The sequence below is a fragment of the Leucoraja erinacea genome, chromosome 39, assembly GCF_028641065.1.
Source record: "Leucoraja erinacea ecotype New England chromosome 39, Leri_hhj_1, whole genome shotgun sequence".
Taxonomy (NCBI): domain Eukaryota; kingdom Metazoa; phylum Chordata; class Chondrichthyes; order Rajiformes; family Rajidae; genus Leucoraja; species Leucoraja erinaceus.
In genome coordinates, this window is record NC_073415.1 from 710,082 (window position 1) to 723,535 (window position 13,454).

A 13,454-nucleotide genomic window follows, 5' to 3' on the forward strand; every position below is an offset into this window, starting at 1 on the left:
CTGTTCAAATTGAGGATGTTCAGCCTAGTTAATTATTAACGGAAAATCGCTGGAAGATTCTGTCGTTTTAGCTATTTTTAGTTTTAAAGGCTTTATATAATTGTTATAGTAGGTTAAAAATCAACCTCTAAACCCGCGACCACCAGCAACCGGCAGGGTCTCATACAGCAGACAACAGAAGGTAGGCTGTTTATTTTTACATTAAAAAGGGCTTCTTAAGATCCCTTTATACAAAGTTTAATATTGCGAGTAGCTCATTTTGGGCCCATTATATCCCGCAGTATTTTTCTGGGCATTTGAGGGCACAAATCCACCGCAATGTGAACGTTCTAAACCAGCACGTTCACAGGATACCACTAGAAAGCCGATTTAAATTGACTTTAATTTACAGCAATTGAACACTAAATTCCTTCCATTTGGCCTATAAATTAATGTAAATGAGATTTAAAAATCATGTTTTATTGTGAATTATTTGTGAATATTATTTAGACACTTAGGCTATTTAAAAATGTTAATCATTTATTAAGAAATAGATAGATGTTTAGATCTAGTAATTGAAGTTTGAAATTAGCTCCAATTGGGTAACTAACTAATGATATGCTTTAATTTCAGGTCATCCAAGTAAGATTGATTTATATTTGTTTCAGAGTGCTTCAATCTATGATAACTGAAAATTTCATTCAGTTCTCTTAATTTTTAAGAAAGTTATGGGCTTTTGACTGTCCACGATCACAGCTTTTTTGTTATGTCCATAGAAAATCAATAGGGAACAAGATGCTAATTTCCGAGTATGAAAATGGCCATAACTTTTTAAATACTTGAGATCTGAAAGTAAATTAGGTGTTAAATTAAACGTATTTTTATGCTTTATCTGATGGGATAAATTGCAGACTTGATTTTTTAAATCTCAAAATTTTATAACATTGCTAAGCTCTGGTGGGAAGCGGGGGAGAATCAACGTTCTACATAAAAACAAAATGGGAAGCAGAATTAAAGATTCAAATAACAGAAGAAGAATGGTTTCAAATGTGTAAATCACAATGTACATCCACAAGCTCACGAGTATGGAGAGAATTTTGCTGGAAGAATCTAACTCACTTTTTTATAACACCCAAAGTAAAAAGCAGACAACTTGCTGTACAACAACACTGTTGGAGGCTGTGTGGGAGTACGGAGGCAGACCACTCGCATATTTTCTGGAACTGTAAAGAAGGACACACTGGTAAAATGTTATCGCAGTTGTTAAAAATATCTTGGGTTATAAAATCCCAAATACCTGCCCTGTGATGCATCTGGGGCACATTAAAGATATTGTAAAGATAGAAGATACCTATTTGATTAAAGTTTTGCTTGCAGCAAGTAAGAAGGCAGTGGCTTAATGAAAAAAGCCCAAAATAGGAACAGTGGCTAGAAATTGTGCGAGACATCTTTACTATGGAGAAACGGATATATTTCTTGAAAGTCGAGGAGAATTCATTTGAGAAGATCTGGGAAAAATGGACCGTTTATTTGAGCCATAACACCAACTAGATGAATGCCGAGCTAGATAATTGGAAGACTGTTATATAGAACTTGATGGTTTGTTTGTACGAATATTGAAATATCTCCAGATAACTAATCAATGTAATGTTTTTTAAAAAATTTGGTAAGCGAACCACGCGGTCTTATTCCAATTTTTTATCTATTTACTTTTTGGTTTGGGGGGTTCTCCCTATTTATTTTATTTATGGTGATAATGTTGCGCTGTTTTGTATATATCTGTGAAAAATCAATAAAAACGTTAGTTTTTAAATTAAAAAAAATACTTTATCGCCTATTCCCCTTCCTTTTACGATTCCATCATTTTAGGTAGCACCCAGGTGTGTGCAGCCATTTCTCCTACTCTCCTTTCCTCTGGCTTCACATTTCACTTCTCTCATCTGACACCCTTTTATCTTTTCATCTACAACATTTGTTCACCCATGTGCCAATCAAAAACCATTTCTCCGGACTTTAGTGGTGAAACAAATTAGGCTGGATGTTGGAACATGGAACGGTACATGTTAAGGGCGGCACAGTGGCACATCGGTAGAGTTGTTGCCTTACAGGACCAGGGACCTGGGTTGAGATCCTTCTTCAGAACAACCTTCAGTCTAACCAGCCTTTCCCTCGAGGTGAAACCCTTCAAGCCAGGCAGCATTCTGGTAAACTATATTTCCACCTTGGGGTAAAAAAGGTTCTGACTACCCCTTTCTGTGCCCTCAGTTTATACACCTGACACTATTATTTCTCCTAAACCATTCGGAATGCTAACGTTTGAGTAGTAACATTGTGATCATGGCTGATCATCCACAATCAGTACCCTGTTCCTGCCTTCTCCCCATATCCCCTGACTCCGCTAACTTTAAGAGCTCTATATAACTCTTGAACGCATCCAGAGAATAAGCGAGTTCGGTATTCCGCCTGTGCATGCCCATGTCATAGGTCACAAGCGAAAAATACTTTTGGCAGCTGTGCTGCGGCATGGACACAGACTTGCGCCTCATCCTCAGCCAGGATTGATCCCGTACTATCCCGAGTGCCCTACCAGCCCTGCCTGGACTTACGGAAACGATGGCCCGGGCTTAAAGCCAGCGCGGAGAAGCAGCGCTAACTCCACAGCTCTGGGCTGTCCCATCAGTCCAGGCAGGGCTGTAGGTTAACCCGGTGAGGCAGGCAGAGTTGAGCTGGATTTAGCTCAACTCCGTGCTGGTTGTGCACCTGGGGGCACCGCTCCCGACGTATATATATATATATATTTAATTATTCTATCAGGGACAAGGATGACACGCAAATCCGTGAAGCGTTCCATATTTTTTAATTTTTCACACAGAGAGTGGTGAGTCTCTGGAATTCTCTGCCACAGAAGGTAGTTGAGGCCAGTTTATTGGCTATATTTAAGAGGGAGTTAGATGTGGCCCTTGTGGCTAAAGGGATCAGGGGGTATGGAAAGAAGGCAAGTGCAGGAGACTGAGTTGGATGATCAGCCATGATCATATTGAATGGCGGTGCAGGCTCGAAGGGCCGAATGGCCTACTCCTGCACCTATTTTCTATGTTTCTATATGTGTGTGCAGATATAGATATGTTTTTAATTGTTCTAACTGGGACATATGTAAACATACATATAGAGAATTGTTATATCTGGGACATGTCTGTATATATATATATATATTTCATTATTCCATCTGGGAGATATGTGTGGGTGTATATTTATACTTCATTGTTCTGTCTGGGACATATGACAATAAAACATTTAACTTGTGACTAAACAAGGAGCCGCCATCACTGGGCCCATGTCACGTGACTGTACCTGAGCTAGGCGACGTCCACACCTCATCACGCAGCCGGTCTCCCTGGCGATGACGTTACACGCTGACGCGGGCCTTGCGTCAACATGGCGGCTGTCTGAGGCTTTGACACCTGTCCGCCCGGTAGAAATTTCCAGCAAGTTGACGGAGAAGCGGCACCGCGAGCACGAATCCCCCCCGCCGGGGGGAAGACAGGCCCACCCGCGCGCGCCCGCCGTCGCCACCATCATGCTGGTCACCGTAAAAACGCTGCAGCAGCAAACATTCAAAATCGAGATCGACGCCGAGCAAACGGTGAGGCGGCGCCGTGGGGGCGGGGTGGGGTCAGGGGGCGGGGCGTTGTAGTGGGCGTGGTCACAGAGGGGCGAGGTACAACGAGGGCGGGGGGTGTCCGTGTGATGGACAGGTCCTGACGGGAGGGATGGAGCGTTGCATGGGCCTGGGCGGGGTGTGCCGCCGGAGGCGACGCCGGGCGTGGTCATTGTAACTTGGGGAGGGGTTATGCGGGGGGCCATTTAATGGGGGAGGGGCGATGCGGGGGGCGGGGTGAGGGGGGGCTTTATAATGCGGGGGGGGGGTGGGGGAGGTTGGTGAGGGGGGTTAAGAGGGGGGCGGGGTGAGTCGGAGCCAGTGCTTAGGGGAGGGGGGGCGGGGCAAGGGGCGATGCCGTGATCTTGGCGCGAGGGGCGGGGTATCGAAGGGGCGTGTCCCGAGCCAGATCACATGGCAGGAGGCGGGGCATCCAGATGACGGACAGGACCAAAGATCTTATAGCGCTCTGCTATAAGATCTTTGGACAGGACCTGGGACGGGTCTTGATGTCGGTCACGTGTAACTCAGTGGGACAGGTAGCATCCAAGATTCGCTCGAAGATGTTCAAGAAGGAACTGCAGTACTCAACTCCTCTTGTTATAAAGACCAACATGCCAGTTGCTTTCTTCACTGCCTGCTGTACCTGCATGCTTACTTTCATAGACTGATGAACAAGGACCCCCCAGATCCTGTTGTATAGTGTCCAAGCCCAGCTGCTCCATTCTCTCAACATCAGAGGTTACTGTGTACCTGCGCTCGAAGATCTTTGGGCAGTATCTCTGGAGAGAAGGAATGGTCGGCGTTTAGAGTTGAGACCCTTCTGCAGACTGAGAATCAGGGGAGAGGGAGACACAGAGATAAGGAAGTGAAAGGTGTGAATGCGAAACATCAGAGGAGATGCAGGTCAAGGAAAAAGTAGAATAGAACATTGTTAGCTAGGAGAAAGAGACAACTAAGCAAACAGATACAAATTAATCGGGGGGGGCAGTCAGACTGGTTGGAGAACTGGGAAGGGGCAGGGATGGAGAGAGAGGGAAAGAGAGGTTACCCGAAGTTAGAGAAGTCAATATCGACACCTGTATGAGAAAGGTCTCGAACCCAAAATGTCACCCATTCCTTCTCTCCTGTGATGTTGTCTGTCCCCTCTGAGTTACTCCAGCTTTTTAAGTATATCTTCATTATTGATGCCGCTAGGGTGTAAACTGCCCAAGCAAAATATGAGGTGCTGTTCCTCCAATTTGGAGGAATTGGAATTTGGAGGAATTAGGAGCCGTCGTTGGGGGGGGGGGGGGGGGGGGGGGGGGCACGATGGGACGGGATAGGATCTGCTTCAGGTGTGAATTGGGCAGGTCCTGGTGATGTGAGGGAGACATCCTTGGGGTGAGGGCTGGCTCAGGCCTGGAGGAGGGGCTCTAGGTATAAACCAGCGTTGCGAAGAAGGGTCTCAACCCAAAACGTCACCTTCTCTCCAGAGGTGATGCCTGTCCAGCTGAATTGCTCCAGCTTTTTGAGTCTATCTGCAGTTCTTTGTTTCTACTTAAAACAGAGTTTGCTGAAATTATTCAGCAGGGCAGACCGCATCTGTGGAAAGAGCAACAAAACGAATATGTTGGGTTGATGATTCTGAAACTGAGAAGGAGACTACATTTTTGTAAAGTGCTGAGAGGGTGTGGGGAATATCTTTGATGGGGTAATACTAGGGAATAGCTGGAAACAAGGTTTTACCGGGTCAGTGAATGATAGAGAATGAGGACACAGGCAAAAGAATGTATGCATTGCAACATGTCAAGTAGGAGATGTACCTGGTTGGTCAGACTGGGTATACCCTTCACTTTCCGAGAAAGGAAAAAGATGAGCCAATATGAATAAAGCACGCCAACACCTATACTTTCTTCGAAGGCTTAGGCGATTCGGCATGTCCTGAACAACCCACCAACTTTTACAGATGAACTGTAGAAAACATCTTATTGTGATGCATTAAACCCAATTTGGGAACAGTTCCATCCAATACTCAAGAGAGTTGTGGACGTAGCCCAGACCAGAACACAAACCAACCTACCTTCCATTGAAGATAGACACAAAGTGGTGGAGTAACTCAGTGGGACAGGCAACATCTCTGGAGAGAAGGAATGGGTGATGTTCGGGTCGAGACCCTTCTTCAGACTGTAAGGGTACAAAGAGCATGTAAGGTGTGAAAAGGACAGATCAAAGCAGATGGTGATGAAGGAAATGCACAATGGTTCATTGTTGGTTGAGAGGAAGGTGACAATGAGGGTTAAAATTAATCAAGAGGACAGTTTAACAAGTAAGAGAACTAGGGTGGGGGAGGGATGGAGAGAGCGGAAAATCAAGGATTACTTGAAGTTAGAGAAATCAATATTGATACCACTGGATTTTAAGGCCTAAGCGTAATAAGAGGTGCGGTTCCTCGGAAAATGCATACCTCTAGATTCGGAAACAGTTGTTACCAGGCAACTGAATGGTCCTTTCATCAGCTAGAGTGCTGTCCTGGCCTCCCATCTAACCCATTAGAGACCTTTGAACTATCTTTAATCAGACTCCAATCAATTAATCAACCTTTATTGTCATCTTGCAAGCAACAGTTGTACAGTGCAAAATGAAAAGACGTTTTCCAGTGAATAGCGGAGCATCGCACATGAAATTTAAAACATTTCACACATAATAACACTAAAAACAATCCAGTCCCTGATGGAACAGTATAAATAGTTAAAAGCAGGTAAAACACAATGTTAAAATACAATAAACCAATCATAAAAATGACCGGGGCAGCTGATTTGAGTGGCCAGTGCCAGTTATTAAAGTGTCCGTGCCAGCCGCAGAATCAAGTGACTGTGAGTACAGAGTGACTGTTTAGCAGCCTCACAGCCTGTGGTAGGAAGCTGTTTAGCAGTCTTGTGGTCCGGGCTTTGATGCATCGATATCTCTTGCCTGATGGCAGGAGATCCAGGTGTATGTGGAGGGGGTGCAGTTTGTCCTTAGCAAGTTTGTCCTTACCACCTGCCCCCTCTGTAGGGGTTTTGTTTCCCTTTACTCCACTTCGGGCCCAACTGCCCGAGTTATTCTCTCCCTTGTCGGAGGGTCAAACGGCCACCACTCCACTCGAGCGGTTTCCAAGAGAGAGAATACAACAAAAGGAATTCCCCTAGGTTCTAGACCTCGGAATTATGGTGTGATATGATAAAAGGTTGAATTGACCAGAGTGTGCTGATGAGAGAAAACAGAAACCAAGATGGACTCAAAGCAAGTCTAAAATTTACAGGCTTTATTAAACAATGAGAAATCGAATCTCACCAACACTACATAATACGTGGCTAAACTTATGCTTTAAACTAAGACTATGTACGGAAAACTATCGGGCACGTCGTAAAACTTACTTTACACAATTTTACTTGCAAGTATACTCCCCCTTTCCCTTTCTCCTCTCAACGTCCTATTTCGGGAACTTCACCAGGTTACCGGGATACTCACAACTAGGTCGATGCAGGCTCACGAGCCGTCCAGCAGAGCAGAAAGAGAGCGAGTTCTGGCTTGACTCCGGCTTTTATACCTGAGTTTCCTTTGAAACCCCCAGGTGGTCCTCTGGATAAAAGGGTTCTTTTGATGATTCCCTGTTTCGATCTGGCATGAACAACAAGCTTCCGATGATAAGGAGTTTGCTGATGTCATGATCCCTCAGCCTGATCGTTATCCCATCGCCTGGATGGGCTCCCATTGTCCCGATGGATGGGTCATCCGCGATGGTGATTGTGCTTGCTGCTGGCCTGTTTACCACCGTCTGCTGAGGCAAGGCACCTTCCTTTGTGTTTCCAAGATAATCTTGTTATCTCCGTCTCAGCCTTTCCTGCCCACACCATTCGCACAGTTGTGTGATTGCCAAGTCCACAGGCCAGACAGGTTTGAAACTTGAAACTGATTCTTTCTTTGTGGATTGGGGTTTTTTCCGTTGCAGCCAGCAAATCTGTCTTTTTAAAATGTCCATGTCCTTATCCGAGTTCTTCCATAATTTTGGAGGATTTGCCCCAATAACTTACATGCCCCTACGATACGTCCAGGCTTGCACGGACCGTATCGATTGACAAAGTTAGTGGGCAATCCTCCAGCCTCAAGAGCTGTAAACACTCCTGGTGAGAAGGTGAAATTATGTACCCCAAAAGCCCCCTTAATTGCTAAACTAGGCCCTCGAAGCACATTAACTTACACTATACACCTTTTACTTTACATCAATCCCACAAACCATACAGTACCCTCACGACCATTCCCTGAAAATGCAGGGATTACAACATATGTACAAAAACTATTGCACTAGAGTACAGACATTTTACAGTGATGGGGTGTCGTTATGGTGACGTCGGGCGGCTCGATTTACCAGCTGTTGTAATTTGGCCATCCTCCTCCGCCTTTTAAATTTGCAATTAATGCATAGCAAATACACCATAATTATCATCTGGCAGATGATCAGAACATGGGACACGATGCGGACCCATGCTGGAACTACGATCCAGGACTCCAGGTCCCACCAACTTGGAGACTTGATCTCTTCGATCTCCCTGGCGATATCCAGAGTCTTTTGTTCCAGGGAGAAGAAGTGTTTGTGCGACAACTCGACCGCCACCGGCAACTCTTTTAATTTTTCATTCACTGGGGAAATATCATACCCAAAATGGGCAACATAGTTAAATAAGTCAGTTACATTTTCTCGTACCGAGAGGTGAACTGAAGAAGGTTCCAGGATGGGTAATATTCGCTGCTGTACCACATGGACTTCTGCCCTGGGTTTAAAGCAGAAGCTGCTGTGCGGTATTGGGCACCACAGCTGTGATCCGTGCTGATACCGCTGGGCACTTGTGGTGACACAGTACGTCCCACTGCCTATATACGCCACCTGTGGAGGGACATGGTCTGCCGCCATCGCCTCCATGGTGCAGTTTATAGGCTGTGCCCCAACAGCCCTGAACCCACACTGAGGCCTAGCCTCAGCGCCCATGTGCTGGGGACACAGGATTACCTGTGCTCCCCGGCTCCGACAACCCTGTCACAGCTTGCACCCTCACTATGACATAGGGCGGGACCTTCCCGTAGCGAATATGCACCCCCCGCACGAACAACTCCCACGTTCTCCACTCAGTACAGAGGAGCTGGTCGTGCCGAGGTTCCCATCACCGGGATTCTTATGACCACTCCCATTATGGCGTGATTGGATTTTCCGCAATCCACCGGTACCGGGTAGGCCTCGGAGGCCACACAAAGCTGACAAGGACTCAAAGTGCTGTTCTAAGGGTGTAGCGCTGCTAGGTGCTGGTTGCTTATCCAGGAGGGGACCTGACCTTGCCTCAGGTCTTCCAGGTTGCTCCTCCCCTCCCCCAACAACCACGCACCATACAGCCCACACACCTCATTCTGTGCAGCCTGATCGGACGCATTCCGGTCCTCTTTAATCAAAGCGTTTATCGTTTTTGCATGTGTCTCCAATTGTGCTATGATTTCTTTTAGATGTAGAGTCATTGCCACCTCTTCGTGCAGTCCCGATCCTACCACCGCATTTTCCTCCCCCAGAACCTTTCGTAACTGGCCCTTCAACTGATTGATCTGCAGGGCCAGTTCGGGTTATGGGGAAGGAGGGGGGGGGGGGGGGGGGGGGGGGGGGGGGGAGACAGACAGTGTTAATTTATGTAAATGTGAATCCATGGGTAGGTTTGGGGAGGGGGGGAGTGTAAAAAGTATGAGTATGTGAATGTTTGAAGTTCTTTTAAATGGAGAGACACAGTAATCTCGTTGTATGTGACACATGCAATGACAATAAAGCGTTTTGATTCTGATTCTAAATGCTGCATCCTTTATCAATTATCTGTACACTGTGGAAGTCTAGATTATATTCATGTATAATCTTTTCATTGATTGGGCAACAAGCAAACAAAAGCTTTTGATTGTCTCTCAGTACATGTGATATTAATAAACTATTTGAAGAAAACTATCAAAGATGGGCGTCTGATACAAACAGGGAAATCAGGATACTTTTAAGCTGTAGAAATTAATATTGACTTGTATCTAGATGGAACCTGAGACATTGTTCCTCAAGCTTATGTTGGGCCTCATTGTAACAACACAGATACCAGTAGGTGAGAATGGGATGGAAATTTTCCAGCATTTTCTGTTTTTATTTTACATTTTCTAATACCTGCAGTTTATTCTTGTTCAATACCGTGGCTTTGATGTTAGCAATAAGTGAATAATATTGGCCAAGATTCTGAGAAGAATCTTTACCAGTGGGCAGTGCCATGTTAATGTCCTTTGTGCATGGGAGAGTGGTAGAATCTGGGTGTGGAGTTGATCAGAATATGGGAAGAAGAAAATTGGATTTAAGTAAATTGAAGACACAAGAAGCTACAGATGCTGGAATATTGAACAAAACACAAAGTGCTGGAGGGTCCTGACCTGAAATGTCTTCTATTTCCTCCACATATGGAGGAATTGGTGCTTGATGGATGGTGTGGATTTAAAATGAACAGATTTAGTACAGCAGAGGAACAAGCCACAATGGCTGAGCTAAACATGATATCCAGACTGTCTCTTATCTGCCTACACATAATCCATATACCCCAATCCCTGCGTATCCATGTGCCAAAAGTCAAAAATCTCTTACATGTTGGGCCAAAGCATGTTTCTATCCAGATAAGACCATGACTCAATGAAACTTTTAATGTCCATTGGAAAGGGATAGTTTAATTTCTTGCCTAGCAGACTTCAACCATATTATTATGACTTCTTGAATTTCTAATTTAAAGATAGCGCCTCCACCTAGACTTTGTGCTCAGGCTTTTTGAATCATGAATCCATTACTACTTGGCAGAGTGGAACAAAGGGAAGCATTCTGACTGAGTTGTACCGTGAAACCTGATTTTGTGCGTACAAGGAGATCCCAGAACTGCTTCCCACAGGGGTTTAAATAGTCATATAGCACAGAAGACACGGTGGGCATCACGTTGGCGCAGCGGTAGAGTTGCTGCCTTACAGCTGCAAAGACATAGAAACATAGAAACATAGAAAATAGGTGCAGGAGTAGGCCATTCGGCCCCTCGAGCCTGTACCGCCATTCAATATGACCATGGCTGATCATCCAACTCAGTATCCTGTACCTGCCTTCTCTCCATACCCCCTGATCCCTTTAGCCACAAGGGCCATATCTAACTCCCTCTTAAATATAGCCAATGAACTGGCCTCAACCACCTTCTGTGGCAGAGAATTCCACAGATTCACCACTCTCTGTGTGAAAAAGGTTTTCCTCATCTCGGTCCTAAAAGATTTCCCCCTTATCCTTAAACTGGGACCCCTTGTTCTGGACTTCCCCAACATCGGGAACAATCTTCGTGCATCTAGCCTGTCCAACCCCTTAAGAGTTTTGTAAGTTCCTATAAGATCCCCCCTTAATCTTCTAAATTCTAGCGAGTTCAAACCGAGTCTATCCAGTCTTTCTTCATATGAAAGTCCTGACATCCCAGGAATCAGTCTGGTGAACCTTCTCTGTACTCCGTCTATGGCAAGAATGTCTTTCCTCAGATTAGGAGACCAAAACTGTACGCAATACCCCAGGTTATACGCAATACTCCAGGTTTGATCTTAACTACGGGTGCTGTCTGTACGGAGTTTGTATGTTCTCCCTGTGACAGCGTGGGTTTTTCCCGGGGGGGCCCGGTTTCCTCCCACATTCAAAAATGTACAGGCTTGTAGGTTAATTGTTACAGTAAAGATTGTAAAATGTCCCCAGTGTGTAGCGTGTGGTAGTGTACTCTTTGAGAGAGTTAGATAGAGCTCCAGGGGCTAGTGGAGTCAAGGGATATGGGGAGAAGGCAGGCACGGGTTATTAATAGGGGACGATCAGCCATTATCACAATGAATGGTGGTGCTACCTCGAAGGGCCGATTGGCCTCCTCCTGCACCTATTTTCTATGTTTCTATGTACAGGTCTGCATGGACTTGGTGGGCTGAAGGGCCTGTTTCCTAAATGCAGATTTATCTCTAACCAAAACTAAACTGTCAGTTCACCGTGACCATGCTTATCATCAAGTACCTGGCTGTATTCGTTTATCAGCACTTGGTTTATAGCTTTCAAGTGCTTATCTGGATAAGTTGCAAATGTGGGAGAACCTGCTTCCACACCCATGTAAGCAGCGAGTTCTGGTTTCCATGTGCTATATAGGTGAAAACATTCCTCTAAACCTCATGATGCACATATATCCTCTTGTTTTAGTTGCCACTTCCTTGGAGAAATATTGCCTACCATCCACCATTTCTATATCTCTCATAATTTTGCGTACTCTGTCAGATCACCTCTCACCAGCCTCCATTGCTCCAAGAAAAACAAGGCCAGTTTCTCCTCATAAATGAAATGCTTCTTCCCGGAGATTCTCTGCACCCTCTCCACCACAACCACATTTTTTTGTACTTTGGGGTGACCAAAATTGCACCGAGTTCTTCAATTGTGAACAGAAGGCTATGGAGGCCAAGTCAATGGATATTTTTAAGGCAGAGATTGATAGATTATTGATTGGTACGGGTGTCAGGGGTTACGGATTATGGGGTGAAGGCAGGAGAATGGAGTTAAGAGGGACAGATAGATGAGCCATGATTGAATGGTGAAGTCGACTTGATGGGCCAAATGGCCTAATACTGCTCCTATCGCATATGAACGTATCAACCACATACATTGATTTTTTGTTTATTATATATTATCTATGTGTATTGTGTTTACAGGCCTGTCGTGCTGTTGCTAGTAAGAATTCCATTGTCTGTTGTCAGAACATAAGGGAAGGTTCGCTACACGGATTGTTTTTCTAGAGACATTTGTTTAACATAATTTTAGACAGAAAAATATTTTTTGATAAAGGTTAGTTTTTGATTACTTTAGCAGCAGCAAAAATCATGCTGTTCGGGTGGTCACAGTGGAGCAGGACAGAAAGGTCAGTGTGGGAAAGGGAGGGGGCGTCAAAGTGTTTAGCAACCGGGAGATCAAGTAGGATTAGGTGGACTGGGCGAAGGTGTTCAACGAATATAGCGAGGTGTTCCCTACGTTCTACACTGTTTAATTAATTGTGTTGTCCAACTCCATTCACCCCATTGTAGGGATACCTACAGTGATAACTAGTCATCGTTGAATTGATCAATACTTGAAGGTATATTCAGATTAATATTATCATTGACTTTTGGAGATATTATTAATATCTTGGCCGTGCTGTATAGTCAGCAATTTAGTAGCCCGTTGGATAATTGATTCCAAATGTGTGGTGTAATTTGCTATATTCTGGGAATATTAATAATCCACATAAACTGTGTGGCCATGAGAAGATCAGGTACCAAGAAGCTGTATCTGTTTACACATAAATGGGATAACTAAATGTACTAAAGTATAAATGCTTGACCCAATGGGAGCATTTATATCTCATTCCATAAAACTTGTGGAGTGGACTCTATCCCCTGCTGCCAATTCCTCCGTTTCCGCCGCCGTTTCTGCACCCAGGATGAGATGTTCCAAACCAGGGCATCGGAGATATCCTCATTCTTTAGGGAACGGGGGTTCCCTTCTTTGACTATAGACGAGGCTCTCACCAGGGTCTCCTCCACATCCCGTAGCTCCGCTCTCACTCCCCATCTCCCCACTCGTAACAAGGACAGAGTCCCCCTTGTCCTCACCTTCCACCCACCCAGCTGTCACATACAACAGATAATCCTCCGACATTTTCGCCACCTCCATCGGGATCCCACCACTGGCCACATCTTCCCATCATCTCCCCGTTCTCTG

General features: G+C 45.1%; 1 protein-coding gene across 1 annotated transcript in view; it reads left to right on the top strand.

The window, feature by feature from the left end:
- The first annotated feature begins 3,364 nt into the window (after positions 1-3,364).
- Positions 3,365-13,454, top strand: part of LOC129714578 (UV excision repair protein RAD23 homolog A-like) — a 39,745-nt gene continuing 29,655 nt past the window's right edge. The window contains exon 1 of the mRNA XM_055664299.1: positions 3,365-3,622. Coding sequence (XP_055520274.1) covers positions 3,380-3,622 — 243 coding nt within the window. The 5' untranslated portion in view covers positions 3,365-3,379. The remainder of the gene's footprint in view (positions 3,623-13,454) is intronic.